We start from the raw sequence: 15,756 nt of genomic DNA on the forward strand, positions 1-15,756 counted from the left end.
GAGAATTGAAAAGATTATACCATAATCCTCACCTGTGAACATTTTTTCATTTTACAAGTTTGCTTCATGGTACCTGGGCCTCCATATTTTACCATATCTAGACAGAACCCACATTTTTTGCAGTCTTCACGTAGACAAGATTCACATAATTTACCTGTAAAATGAATATGACAATAAAGTTTTCCATGCAAAGCACATAACACCTGACCCATCATGTGACCAACACCATGGCTGTCCCCTCCCTCTCCCTCCGCCTCCAAAAAAAAAAAAATGCACACATTGGTAATGATAAAAGATTGTAAAGGTTAATCAATCCAAATAAAATTATGATAAGCATTAAAATTTTAGTTAGCAGGAGGAGGTGAGGGATTACCAAAACTGTTGTCCAGAGGGCTGAGGAAGGGTTGTTGAGGTGGTTCGGACATGTAGAGAGAATGGAGCGAAACAGAATGACTTCAAGAGTGTATCAGTCTGTAGTGGAAGGAAGGCGGGGTAGGGGTCGGCCTAGGAAAGGTTGGAGGGAGGGGGTAAAGGAGGTTTTGTGTGCGAGGGGCTTGGACTTCCAGCAGGCATGTGAGAGAAGGTTTGATAGGAGTGAATGGAGACAAATGGTTTTTAATACTTGACGTGCTGTTGGAGTGTGAGCAAAGTAACATTTATGAAGGGGTTCAGGGAAACCGGCAGGCCGGAGTCGAGTCCTGGAGATGGGAAGTACAGTGCCTGCACTCTGAAGGAGGGGTGTTAATGTTGCAGTTTAAAAACTGTAGTGTAAAGCACCCTTCTGGCAAGACAGTGATGGAGTGAATGATGGTGAAAGTTTTTCTTTTTCGAGCCACCCTGCCCTGGTGGGAATCAGCCAGTGTGATAATAAAAAAAATAAAAATTACATACATGGTCATGATAATGTACTTTATTTAACCTGCTACTAACACCTTCCCCATGATAGCTATACTGTTTTCACACACATCATAGTTAACCAGGCAACTACAACCACATATAGGTAGGTACAGCAACTCGGATGAGTGTATATACTGTCACAGACTACAGAAATTATCATTAAATAAAGGAAGGTACTTTAGGACAATGAAAGAAGCCACTTTAGTAGTGTCTTCAACTGTAGGAAAGTGAAATATGAAGGAAATTTAAAATACATCATGAACTACTTCATTTTTCAGGAAGTCCATATACATCAGAGGATTTAAAAAGCTATAAAGGTCTCAATGCATATAGTACTGTAAACAGTTCCTATGCGACTAAAATGACATATGCCTTGTCAAATTAAAATGAAATTTGCATGTATTTGTCACATATTTAGCAGGTAAACAAATGTGTTCAGTAAGCAATCTACTGGGACACTATACGGTTATCCACTAATCTAATGAAATACGTAAACACACACTATTCGACAATGAGCCACCAATCAATAGCTGCTACTTTTTTCTGTATAGAAGCAATTTTATATAGAAGCAATTTTGCAGAAAACTGAAGGAAATATAGTTGCTTAAGTGGGACAAAAATAACATGTACCAGATCCAACAGAAGATGAGCTTTCAGACTTTTTGAAAATTTATTCAGTGCTTGATCCAAACAGCATCATTAGTTCCTCACTGTTTAGAAAATTAAACCTTAGAACTAAGTAAAGACAATTTTCTGAATGTACTCAAAGATTAGAGATGAAAGAGGAATTCATCCAAATTTTAGCAAGTTGCTTGAAAGATATAAAAGCTCTTGATATAGATTTCAAAAGAACAAGGAAAAATAGATTAGCACCTTCATGGAAAAAACTAAACCCATAAGAATAATAAAGCACCTTGAAAACTGGAGGCAGTCATGGACTGATATGGGGTGGGCATCTTTGTCCTTGGATCAAGAGCCCTTCATTAAGAAACCCCACTTGAAAAACAAAAGCAGAGGAACATTGGAAAATGCCCCTCACAAGCAATCCAACTTAAAATTATGGCAATTCTGTACAGGAAGAACAATTGAGATCTTGAAAACTAAATTTTTGCACCACTTTTTATTTTTTTTTTTAACACTGGCCATTTCAAACCAAGGCAGGGTGACCCAAAAAGAAAGAAAAAACTTTCATCATCATTCAACACTTTCACCACCACTCACACATAATCACTGTCTTTGCAGAGGCACTCAGATACAACAGTTTAGAAGACACTCCAAACAGCCAATATCCCAAACCCCTCCTTGAAAGTGCAGGCACTGTACTTCCCACCTCCAGGACTCAAGTCTGGCTAATCGGTTTCCCTGAATCCCTTCACAAAATATTACCCTGCTCACACTCCAACAGCTCATCAGGTCCCAGAAACCATTCATCTCCATTTACTCCTATTTAACACACTCATGCACGCTTGCTGGAAGTCCAAGCCCCTCACACACAAAACCTCCTTTACCCCCTCCCTCCAACCTTTCCTAGGATGACCCCTACCCCACCTTCCTTCCTCTACAGATTTATATGCTCTCCAACTCCTCCTACTTTGTTCCATCCTCTCTAAATGCCCAAACCACCTCAATAACCCCTCTTCAGCCTTCTGACTAATACTTAACTCCACACCTTCTAATTTCCATGCTACAAATTCTCTGTATAATATTTACATCACACACTGCTTTTAGACCTGACATCTCCACTCCCTCCAGCCCCCTCCTTGCTGCAGCATTCACAACCCATGCTTCACACCCACACAAGTGTGTTGGTACCACTATACTCTCGTACATTCCCTGCTTTGCCTCCATAGATAATGTTTTTTTGTCTCCACACATACCTCAAAGCACCACTCACCTTTTTCCTTTCATCAATTGTATGCCTAGCCTCATCTTTCATAAACCCACCTGCTGACAAGTCAGCTCCCAAATATCTGAACACAATTACTTTTTTCATACTCCCTCCCTACCTCCAATGTGATATCTAATTTTTTTTATCTAAATCATTTGATACCCTCATCACCTTACTCTTTATCTATGTTCACTTTCAACTTTCTCCATTTACACACCCTCCCAAACTCATCTACTAACCTTTGCAACTTTTCTTTAGAATCTACCAAAAGCACAGTATCATCAGCAAAAAGTAACTGCGTCAACTCCCATTTTGAATTTGATTCCCATAATTTAATCCTGCCTCAGTGGGAGACAGCCGACTTGTTGAAAAAAAAAAAAATGTAATCCCACCCCACTCCCCAACTTATTTTACAAACCCATCTATAAATATGTTCAACAACCATGGGGACATTACACATCCATGTCTAAGACCTACTTTTACTGGGAAGTAATCTCCGTCTCCTACACACCCTAACCTGAGCCTCACTATCCTCGTAAAAACTCTTAACAGCGCTTAGTAACTTACTACCTATTCTATACACTTGCAACATCTGCCACATTGCTCCCCTATCCACTCTATCATATGCCTTTTCTAAATCCATAAATCATGTGTGTTTGTTACACAATTTGGTCAAGAAAGTGTATTTTTTAAATTCTACTTGTACTCATGCAAAAACTTGTTAAAATTATTAAAACAAATGTACATTATTTATGATAAACAATTTTATATGACCTCTACAAATGTAACTGCCCCTTATCCCCCTTGAATTTATAGAGGTGGCCATATAGAAAATACCACAATATACAGTTTATTTTTTTTTTAACATACCAGCCATCTCCTACAAAGATAAGGTGATCACCCTTTTCCATCCCCCACCCAAAAAAAAAATCATTCCTTCAATAGCTGTCTTGCCAGAAATATGAAGACACCACTACACTAATAAACCATACTCTCATAAGCCTCCTACGTGCGCAAGTCCCAAGTACTCGACATCACCTTTACCCCCTCCCTTCCAACCCTTCTTGGGATTGCCCCCACCCTTCCTTCCTTCCACCTGATTTACACACACACTTGGTCATTGTATTCTACTTCATTCTCTCAAAATGCCCAAACCACCTCAACATAATTATTACATTAAAAATAAGAGATAAACCTGTATGGGTCACAGAGCACTGCCCTGCAATCTTTAGCAATGATTAATAAAAAATTAATTCAGAGAAAAACCCTTACATCTAACTCTTCTGTGCCGGACTTTTGCAGCATTGGGAGGTAATCCAACAATTCTATTTTCGTCAGAATTCCTACGTCTTCTCTTTATTCCACCTCCAGTATTTTCTCCCAAAGGCCGTTTAACTCCAAATTTTGTGGGTTCCTGAGGGTTAAAAAAAATTGGGTAAAAATCTCATTAAAAAAAATAAAAAAAACTTGTCTGTAAAGAGGTAACATTACTAACCAGTGAAATAAACAAAAATTATCAGAGAGAGAAAGAGAAAGAAAGAGAAAAAGAGAGAAGAGAGAGAAAAAGAGAAAGAGATATACAGGTCTCCCTCAACATTCACAAGGGTTAGGGGATCAAGAACCTGGCAAATGTTGAAAAACCGTAAATGTTTGGTACCCCAATATATTGTAGGGAAATATAATACAATACTGCTTCCTTAACCTATTAAACCATGAACAATCATGAAACACATGAAAACATCGTAAAATATTGTACTAGTGCCAGCCCTTTGGTAAAGTTACACAAATAACCCGCACATAGAAGAGAGGAGCTTACGACGATGTTTCAGTCCGACTTGGACCATTTACAAAGTCACACTGGTCCAAGTTGGACCGAAACGTCGTCGTAAGCTCCTCTCTTCTATGTGTGGGTTATTTGTGTATAGTTCCAGTCACGGTATTGTGCCTTTTTTTGTTACTTTGGTAAAGGTGAGAAACTATAGAATTCAAGATAGAACTCGTAGCAGAGTACCAAAGTGGAGGAGGAAGAGAGAGGGGAGAATGTGCCTTCTTCAGTGATTCTATGATATGTACGATACTAAAGCAGCACAAGTCAATAAAGGCTATAGCGCCAGCCAGTGATAAAGTGTAGCATTAACAGTGTAGCTCCAAAACCTGGTGGTCCCTGGTCAAGGACAGACAAGGTTATCTGCCTGATGAACTCATTCCACCTCTAAATCGACAGGATGGGACCACCTCTACTAGTAGTCAAGAGAAGGCGGACCTCTTTGCTGAACACTTTGCTACCAAAATGCAAGTTCCTGATCCAGCAAGGGACCCTCCTTGGCTAGCTGCAAGAACTGTGTCAAAACTGTCAGTGGTGACAATAAGGCAGGAGGAGGTGCATTTCCTTCTTAAATCGCTTGACCAAGAAAAGGCTGTGGGCCCAGACAAGTTGAGCCCAAGATTGCTGAGAAGATGTGCAGACCAGCTAGCAGCACCTCTAACTCGCATCTTTCAGCACTGCCTAGTACAGTGTAAATGGCCCTCTCTATGGAAAGAGGCAAATGTAGTCCCTGTTCACAAAAAGAAGAGCAGAGCAGAAATCAGCAACTACAGACCAGTGTCACTCCTGTCAATCACTGGTAAGATCCTTGAGACAATAATCTCAAGACAAATGACAGAGTTTTTTGACTACCACTCACTACTTTGTGATCGTCAATATGGCTTCAGGAAAGGTTACTCTGCTGCTGATCTGTTGTTAAACCTCTCCACTAAGTGGCACCAGTCACTGGATGAATCCAAAGTCAGCTGTGTGGTAGCACTGGACATTGCTGGCGCTTTCGACCGGGTGTGGCACCAGGGCCTCTTAGCAAAACTTCAAGCACTGGGAATTGCAGGCTCTACGCTATGTCTCCTCAGTGATTACCTTCATGGTAGATCTCTAAGTGTAGTTCTCAATGGAACGGAATCAGCAAGACATCCTATTGGGGCAAGTGTTCCACAAGGAAGCGTGCTGGGACCATTGTTATGGAATGTCTACTTCAACGACCTTCTTCATCTCATCCCAGAATCACATGCATATGCAGACGACTGTACACTGACATTCACTTATCCAAGAGAAGAAATGCCAGCTGCTCTAAGCTACATCAATCACCAGCTGAGAGCTATATCAGCTTGGGGAAATAGATGGCAAGTAACATTTGCACCTGAGAAAACGCAAATGATGATCGTCTCTAGGCACCATGATGGTAATGCTGGTGCAGTAGTAAGGATGAATGGGAGAATGTTGGCACCTGGAGAAGAAGTTGATATCCTTGGGGTGAAATTTGACTCCAAACTAACCATGAAGAACCATGTTGTAAATCTTGCAAACAAGGCAGCCAGGAAGCTTACAGCACTTCGCCGTATCTCGCATCTGCTTGACAGTAGGGGTTGCAAGATTCTGTACGAGGCACAAGTACGCTCACACCTTGAGTATGCTCCACTTTCTTGGTTTGCCTGCCCCCCCTCTCATCTGCGACTGCTTGACAGAGTAGAGAACAGAGCAAGACGTCTCATCTCTCGCCTGGACCCATCCTGGATAGATCTGTCATTTCAGCAGAGCCTTCAACATAGGAGGGATGTGGGTGGCCTTACTGTTATGTACAAGGCCAATATTGTCAAATGTACCACACTTGGATCCACTTCGAGGACAGCGAGAAGCAAGCTTCTACCACAAGACGGGCAGAAAGCAGCAACTTCACTCTGGCTGTACCCTTCTCCAGAACATCACTTCATCTGAGATCATTTATCCCCAGGATGACTCGAGTATGAACACATTCGTACAGCATAATGATGTCAACGAGATAAAGTCAGTTGATCAAATGAAAATGCTGGCCCACAGATGGCTCCAACTTCATAGAGAGAGAGACAGAGAGAGAGAGTCTATCAGCATCCTGTCGGCCAACAGAGAGAGGTTTCATTAGAGAATGTTGGAGAGCTCACACATAGTTTTGTGAGTCTATCAGCATCCTGTCGGCCAACATTAGAGGTTTCATTACTAATGTTGGAGAGCTCACACATAGTTTTGTGAACACTCGACGTCCCGACATGATAGCTGTTGTTGAAACATTTTTGGATGACAGGACTCCAGAAAATTTTGCAAGAATTGCTGGCTACACCTCATGGATGAGAAGAGACAGGCAAGGGCAAGGAGGAGGTGTTGCTGTGTGCTTCTCTAAAAGTGTTCATGCCCAGCACATTGATGTTGCCACCCCTACACATCTTGAAATGATGTTCTTCAAGCTCTGTATAAACACTAGTACCTCTGTACTAGCATGTGCAATGTACAGACCTCAGTGGCAACATGCAGACCCCATCAACTTCCTAATGGAAAATATTGACTCCCTTCTGCTACAACACAACTGTCAACATATTATAATTGTTGGTGACCTCAACCAGCACCTTATACAGAGGGACTTTGATGACCTTCTTGCAGTGTTTGACATGAGAAACTTTGTTGATTTCCCTACTCATATCTCTGGCTCCTCCCTTGACCCAGTAGTGAGTGATCTGGCAGAAGGCATAGTCACTTGTCAACCCCTCGGCTACGTTGGATCGTCTGACCACAAGGCTGTTTTTACGACACTTAAGATCCCAACAGAACGAGGTGAGGAGTCCACACGCACAACCTGGCTATGGGAAAGAGGTAATTGGCCAGCCCTTTGCTCTGAGCTCGCCACCACCGATTGGAATGCTCTTCTCCAAGGGGATGTTGACAACCAAGTGAAAGCCTTCACTGGACACATCCTTAATCTACAACAAGAACACATTCCTCACCGGCAATATGTGACGAAGCCTACAGATCAGCCTTGGTTTGGCTTTCGTTGTAGAGAGGCTGCTACTGCTAAGTACAAAGCATGGCGAAGGTATAAGAGACATCCTACCACCTATAACAGGAACTTGCACAGGCAAGCCTGTAGGCATATGGGTGATGTTCAAAAGTGGGCCATTGCTAAATGGGAGGTGGACACTAAAAGAAAGCTAGCATCAGGTAGGGTAGGCTCCAAAACCTGGTGGTCCCTGGTCAAGGACAGACAAGGTTATCTGCCTGATGAACTTATTCCACCTCTAAATCGACAGGATGGGACCACCTCTACTAGTAGTCAAGAGAAGGCGGACCTCTTTGCTGAACACTTTGCTACCAAAATGCAAGTTCCTGATCCAGCAAGGGACCCTCCTTGGCTAGCTGCAAGAACTGTGTCAAAACTGTCAGTGGTGACAATAAGGCAGGAGGAGGTGCATTTCCTTCTTAAATCGCTTGACCAAGAAAAGGCTGTGGGCCCAGACAAGTTGAGCCCAAGATTGTTGAGAAGATGTGCAGACCAGCTAGCAGCACCTCTAACTCGCATCTTTCAGCACTGCCTAGTACAGTGTAAATGGCCCTCTCTATGGAAAGAGGCAAATGTAGTCCCTGTTCACAAAAAGAAGAGCAGAGCAGAAATCAGCAACTACAGACCAGTGTCACTCCTGTCAATCACTGGTAAGATCCTTGAGACAATAATCTCAAGACAAATGACAGAGTTTTTTGACTACCACTCACTACTTTGTGATCGTCAATATGGCTTCAGGAAAGGTTACTCTGCTGCTGATCTGTTGTTAAACCTCTCCACTAAGTGGCACCAGTCACTGGATGAATCCAAAGTCAGCTGTGTGGTAGCACTGGACATTGCTGGCGCTTTCGACCGGGTGTGGCACCAGGGCCTCTTAGCAAAACTTCAAGCACTGGGAATTGCAGGCTCTACGCTATGTCTCCTCAGTGATTACCTTCATGGTAGATCTCTAAGTGTAGTTCTCAATGGAACGGAATCAGCAAGACATCCTATTGGGGCAAGTGTTCCACAAGGAAGCGTGCTGGGTCCATTGTTATGGAATGTCTACTTCAACGACCTTCTTCATCTCATCCCAGAATCACATGCATATGCAGACGACTGTACACTGACATTCACTTATCCAAGAGAAGAAATGCCAGCTGCTCTAAGCTACATCAATCACCAGCTGAGAGCTATATCAGCTTGGGGAAATAGATGGCAAGTAACATTTGCACCTGAGAAAACGCAAATGATGATCGTCTCTAGGCACCATGATGGTAATGCTGGTGCAGTAGTAAGGATGAATGGGAGGGTGTTGGCACCTGGAGAAGAAGTTGATATCCTTGGGGTGAAATTTGACTCCAAACTAACCATGAAGAACCATGTTGTAAATCTTGCAAACAAGGCAGCCAGGAAGCTTACAGCACTTCGCCGTATCTCGCATCTGCTTGACAGTAGGGGTTGCAAGATCCTGTACGAGGCACAAGTACGCTCACACCTTGAGTATGCTCCACTTTCTTGGTTTGCCTGCCCCCCCCCCCTCTCATCTGCGACTGCTTGACAGAGTAGAGAACAGAGCAAGACGTCTCATCTCTCGCCTGGACCCATCCTGGATAGATCTGTCATTTCAGCAGAGCCTTCAACATAGGAGGGATGTGGGTGGCCTTACTGTTATGTACAAGGCCAATATTGTCAAAATACCACACTTGGATCCACTTCGAGGACAGCGTGAAACAAGCTTTTATGCCACAAGACGGGCAGAAAGCAGCAACTTCACTCTGGCTGTACCCTTCTCCAGAACATCACTCCATCTGAGATCATACATACCCAGGATGACTCGAGTATGGAACACATTCGTACAGCATAATGATGTCAACGAGATAAAGTCAGTTGATCAAATGAAAATGCTGGCCCACAGATGGCTCCAACTTCATCCTGTTCCCTACTTGTATGTCTCATAACAATAAAAATGCTTTCAAATGAGCTGATGTAGGTAACAGCTCTTAGCTTGCCAATAAAGTTAGGAATCCTTAACCTGTAAATAGCTTGTCAATAAAGCTAGGGATCCTTAACCTTGTCAAACCCTGTGTAAAAAAACAAGCACATATATACACACCCCTCTGGGTTTTCTTCTATTTTTCTTACTATTTCTTGTTCTTGTTTATTTCCACTTATCTCCATGGGGAAGTGGAACAGAATTCTTCCTCCATAAGCCATGCATGTCGTAAGAGTCGACTAAAATGCCAGGACCAAGGGGCTAATAACCCCTTCTCCTGTACATATTACTAAATGTAAAAGGAGAAACTGTCATTTCTCTTTTTGGGCCACCCCACCTCGGTGGGATACGGCCGGTGTGTTGAAAGAAGAAAGAAGCAAACCCTTTATTTAATGAACCTTGGATTTTTTTTTTTTACATACCAGGCATCTCCTACCATGGCAGGATGACCCAATAAAAGAAAACACATTTACCATCATTCTTTCAAATAGGTGTCTTACCATAAGTGGGCAATTATTACAATTCGAATAATCCTCTGAACCTAAGTCCAGCTAACTGGTTTCCCTGAATCCCTTCATAGGGGATTTTACCTTACTCACATTCTTTCTTTCAACACACCGGCCGTATCCCACCGAGGCGGGGTGGCCCAAAAGGAAAAACGAAAGTTTCTCCTTTTACATTTAGTAATATATACAGGAGAAGGGGTTACTAGCCCCTTGCTCCTGGCATTTTAGTTGCCTCTTACAACACGCATGGCTTACGGAGGAAGAATTCTGTTCCACTTCCCCATGGAGGTAAGAGGAAATAAACAAGAACAAGAACTAGTAAGAAAATAGAAGAAAACCCAGAGGGGTGTGTATATATATGCTTGTACATGTATGTGTAGTGTGACCTAAGTGTAAGTAGAAGTAGCAAGACGTACCTGAAACCTTGCATATTTATGAGACAGAAATGGACACCAGCAATCCTACCATCATGTAAAACAATTACAGGCTTTTGTTTTACACTCACTTGGCAGGACGGTAGTACCTCCCTGGGTAGTTGCTGTCTACCAACCTACTACCTAGTCCAGTTTCATCCCAGAAATTGTTGCTCACGTATGTATGTTGACCCATACTAAACATACATCCTTTGAGCTTTAATTATGGAAATGCACAGCTAAGAGGCATAACAAATGGCAAGCACTAGTGACCTAAACTGCTCCAAAGCAACTGATCACATTGCAAGTTAATTATATTTAGAGGAAGGACTAACCCTGCAGGAGTCATATAATGCCTAGAGAATAAAAAGTAATCACATTAAATCCAATGAGAAAAAGTCCAATTCCTTGGAACAAGAGCTCCTCACAAACTACAAGGAACTTCCTATAAAGGGACTGCAAGTCAATAAACTTGAGTTGAAGGTCAACTGGAATTTTATCAACCTCAGCTGAGAAAGGAGAGGCAACCATGGCCATCATGTTTGATCATTCATAAATTTTTTAAACAAGTAAATTCGAAGATGAAGTGACTTGTACACTTCCTCTCGGCCAGAAGTAAATAAAAAAATTAAACGTAAGAGAATTCTTAGGCTACGAGGCAGAAACCTGAAGGTACAAGTGTGAGAGCACAGGTGGCAATGACATACACTCACCTCAGGAATAATATGAAGGAAGGAAATCAATACACAAATAACCCGCACAGAAAAGAGAGAAGCTTACGACGACGTTTCGGTCCGACTTGGACCATTTACAAAGTTACAGTGTGACTTTGTAAATGGTCCAAGTCGGACTGAAACGTCGTCATAAGCTTCTCTCTTTTATGTGCGGGTTATTTGTGTATCGTTCCAGTCACGGTATTGTGCCTTTTTTTGTTATTTAAGGAAATCAATGATATATCAGTCTTGAAATTAGGCTAAAGGGTTATGTAAGTACATCAAGCATTGTTAGTTTTTGCTACTATGACTGTTGAACTCCCACACTTGATTATGACAAATTAAATTAATTCTTTCTTTAACTGAAGATGCTATGTTCTTGAATTGTTACAGAGTGGCAATGGCCAGACAGAATTCACTTTTAAGTCACAATAGGCCTGCAAGCCATATTTTGCCCACCCCTGCACTACAAGAATAGCAGTAAAAGATGAGAGTATGCAAAGAATTATAGTTAAAATATAAACCAAGTCCAGCACTACTAACCCTTGTCCACCACTCTAGGACTGGCGTGGAAGTCTTGGCAAGATCCGACTTGTCATATCTATGCTTCTCAACCACTGTGCGAACATCTCTGATCAGTGCTATGGGATCAGTTATGAGTTCTGGCACACACTTCTTACTATTGGGGAGAGCATGAAGGTACATAACAATGGCTTTCAGGCCATGAAGTTCATACTGAGTCAGGTGGATGTGTTTATCTGGTGGTATCGTCATATGTATATCTAATTTAGGTTCTCCCTCTTTCCCTTCCTAAAGAAAAAGAAATAAAAGATTAATAACCTGAAATGGAGTTATGAACATCTGCTTAACTATACATAAGAACACAATAATATATTGAAAACCCTAAAATGCAAACTCTTTTAACATTAGCATATTAGATTAATTCTACAACTTCGTTTTTATTTTTCAAATTTACAACCCCCCCCCCTCAAAATAACAATCCTACACCAATTGCCTGTCCATTCCACTTACACCCTCTCATACACAACACCTGTTCCAATCAGTTTTAATGCTTACCATCTCCCACTGAGGTAAGATAACACCCCAAAAAATTAATGAATTCATCACTCATTCAATAGTTATCTTGCAGAAGGGTCCAGATATCATAATTCAAATGACCCTCTTAGCTGCAACATCCTAACTCCTCTTTCAGAGTGTAGACACTGTACTTTCCACCTGCAGGGCTCAAGTCCAAAAAAAACCATTTCCACGAATCCCTTCAAGAATGTTAACTTTCTCACTCCCCAACAGCACCTCAAACCATAACGTACTGGATGCTCACACACCTAACACTCAAAAGCTTCTTGTATCTTCCTCCCTCCAGCCCCTCCTGGGATGACCCCTACCCCTCCTACCTTCTACCCCAGACTTATATATATATATATACCCTCTTAGTCATGCTATTTTGTTCCATTCTCTTTAAATGCTTTAACCACCCCAATAACCCTTCCTCAGCTCTTTGAATTAAACTTCTGGTAACCCCAAAGCAACTCCTAAATTTCCACTCTGAATTCTTTGCATAATATTCTCACCACACATTGCTCTTAAACATGACATCTCTACTGCCTCCAGCCTTCTTGCCATAATATTTAACCCTTTCAAGGTCGGTCCCATAGTTCTACTACTTTGAAGCCAGGGTCGGTCCTGTTGTCCTACGCCATGAGCTCAGCTCACCCAGATAAGTTGTGAGCGGTATATGTATTTGGGCCTAGATAGAAGAGAATGGGTCTGTGTGGTAAGTGTGCACCATATAAAAAAAAATCCTGCAGCAAGCAGTACATTATGGGAAAAAAACTGTGACCACGTTTTTGGTTTAAAACAGCGACTTTGCAGTGTATTTTCATGATTTGTATGGATGTATTCTCGGTTTCTTGGTCTCACTTGATGGAACGGAAGATTTATTACAGAAATAGAGATGATTCTGATTGGTTTCCAGACTGAAAGTAGCTGGAAACTGACATGAAAGTAGTGGAAATGTTCAATTTTTGCTAATATTCCAGAGTACACTCTTCCAATAAACGTCCAACTGGCCCATCTAATACACATTTAGGAAAGCAATGACATCATTTAAACAATTACAATAATGCAGTAGTCTGCATAACAGTAACTCTTTACTTTTTGTGCAAATAAAAATTCAAAATGGAAAGCAAGCGTAATATAAGAGGCCTGGTGACATAACTAATGAACAGAGGAAATGTTTTTTTAAGTACCAGGAATATCTACTTTGTTTATTCTGGGCCCTAATTTTAAACTGGCAATTTTTGATAGTGTGAAATTGATCAAATTACCAATTTCTGATCACTTTATTGGGTAGCTGAAATAGGTAAATGGGCAGTTTCTTGTACTCAATCGATAGAAAAAAAGGAACACTAGCAAAATAGCTATGAGTTTGGTTGACTGGAACAATGGAATTGGTCCAAAACAGGGCTCAGTGGGCGAAATCGTCGATGCGTAAACATCACTGAGAAAGCTAACTTTTGCAAGAGCGTAATTCCATAACTTATCCAACAAATTTTCGTGGGAGTTGTCACAGCTGCTCTTTGCTGATGACACTGTGCTCTTGGGAGATTCTGAAGAGAAGTTGCAGAGATTGGTGGATGAATTTGGTAGGGTGTGCAAAAGAAGAAAATTAAAGGTGAATACAGGAAAGAGTAAGGTTATGAGGATAACAAAAAGATTAGGTGATGAAAGATTGAATATCAGATTGGAGGGAGAGAGTATGGAGGAGGTGAACGTATTCAGATATTTGGGAGTGGACGTGTCAGCGGATGGGTCTATGAAAGATGAGGTGAATCATAGAATTGATGAGGGAAAAAGAGTGAGTGGTGCACTTAGGAGTCTGTGGAGACAAAGAACTTTGTCCTTGGAGGCAAAGAGGGGAATGTATGAGAGTATAGTTTTACCAACGCTCTTATATGGGTGTGAAGCGTGGGTGATGAATGTTGCAGCGAGGAGAAGGCTGGAGGCAGTGGAGATGTCATGTCTGAGGGCAATGTGTGGTGTGAATATAATGCAGAGAATTCGTAGTTTGGAAGTTAGGAGGAGGTGCGGGATTACCAAAACTGTTGTCCAGAGGGCTGAGGAAGGGTTGTTGAGGTGGTTCGGACATGTAGAGAGAATGGAGCGAAACAGAATGACTTCAAGAGTGTATCAGTCTGTAGTGGAAGGAAGGCGGGGTAGGGGTCGGCCTAGGAAGGGTTGGAGGGAGGGGGTAAAGGAGGTTTTGTGTGCGAGGGGCTTGGACTTCCAGCAGGCATGCGTGAGCGTGTTTGATAGGAGTGAATGGAGACAAATGGTTTTTAATACTTGACGTGCTGTTGGAGTGTGAGCAAAGTAACATTTATGAAGGGATTCAGGGAAACCGGCAGGCCGGACTTGAGTCCTGGAGATGGGAAGTACAGTGCCTGCACTCTGAAGGATGGGTGTTAATGTTGCAGTTTAAAAACTGTAGTGTAAAGCACCCTTCTGGCAAGACAGTGATGGAGTGAATGATGGTGAAAGTTTTTCTTTTTCGGGCCACCCTGCCTTGGTGGGAATCGGCCGGTGTGATAATAAATATAAATATTACCTTTAGAGAGAATGGAGCGAAACAGAATGACTTCAAGAGTGTATCAGTCTGTAGTGGAAGGAAGGCGGGGTAGGGGTCGGCCTAGGAAAGGTTGGAGAGAGGGGGTAAAGGAGGTTTTGTGTGCAGGTATGCGTGAGCGTGTTTGATAGGAGTGAATGGAGACAAATGGTTTTTAATACTTGACGTGCTGTTGGAGTGTGAGCAAAGTAACATTTATGAAGGGGTTCAGGGAAACCGGCAGGCCGGACTTGAGTCCTGGAGATGGGAAGTACAGTGCCTGCACTCTGAAGGAGGGGTGTTAATGTTGCAGTTTAAAAACTGTAGTGTAAAGCACCCTTCTGGCAAGACAGTGATGGAGTGAATGATGGTGAAAGTTTTTCTTTTTCGGGCCACCCTGCCTTGGTGGGAATCGGCCAGTGTGATAATAAAAAATAAAAAAAATAGAAAAAAATTCTCTATCATTTCATAAGAAAATCTGCTTTATTTTTAAATTCTTTGACCCTTCAAAGGGTTAAAATTCACACCTCACATTAATGTAAGTTTTGATATCGCATTTCCTTTTAACCTCTATAAACATCTTGCTTTTCCAAAAATGCTTCGACATGCCACCTACCTTTGCTTCCCCTCTTATATTTTATGATTCACCTCAGCTTTCAAAGACCTGTCAGCTAACAAATATCTGAATACATTCAATTCTACCATACTCACTCCCTCCAATCTGATATCCAATCTTTCATTTCCCTATTATATTTTATTATATTACCACTACTAAAAATTACCAGGTATTAACTGCCAGAAAATCAGCATATAAAATTCAACGAACTACTTTTTGCAAATTTCGAGGGAATAAAGGATCCAATGGATGTACAGTACACACAATAAA

The 15,756-nt window shown here is 41.8% G+C and overlaps 1 protein-coding gene across 1 annotated transcript in view; it reads right to left on the bottom strand.

The window, feature by feature from the left end:
* The window catches only part of LOC128688213 (jmjC domain-containing histone demethylation protein 1), a gene marked incomplete at its 3' end in the record, with an annotated part of 79,350 nt that overhangs the window by 26,375 nt on the left and 37,219 nt on the right, over positions 1–15,756 (bottom strand). The window contains 3 exon segments of the mRNA XM_070081056.1: positions 33–154; positions 4,058–4,199; positions 11,789–12,055. Coding sequence (XP_069937157.1) covers positions 33–154; positions 4,058–4,199; positions 11,789–12,055 — 531 coding nt within the window.

This window comes from Cherax quadricarinatus, unplaced genomic scaffold (genome assembly GCF_038502225.1).
Source record: "Cherax quadricarinatus isolate ZL_2023a unplaced genomic scaffold, ASM3850222v1 Contig1575, whole genome shotgun sequence".
NCBI lineage: Eukaryota > Metazoa > Arthropoda > Malacostraca > Decapoda > Parastacidae > Cherax > Cherax quadricarinatus.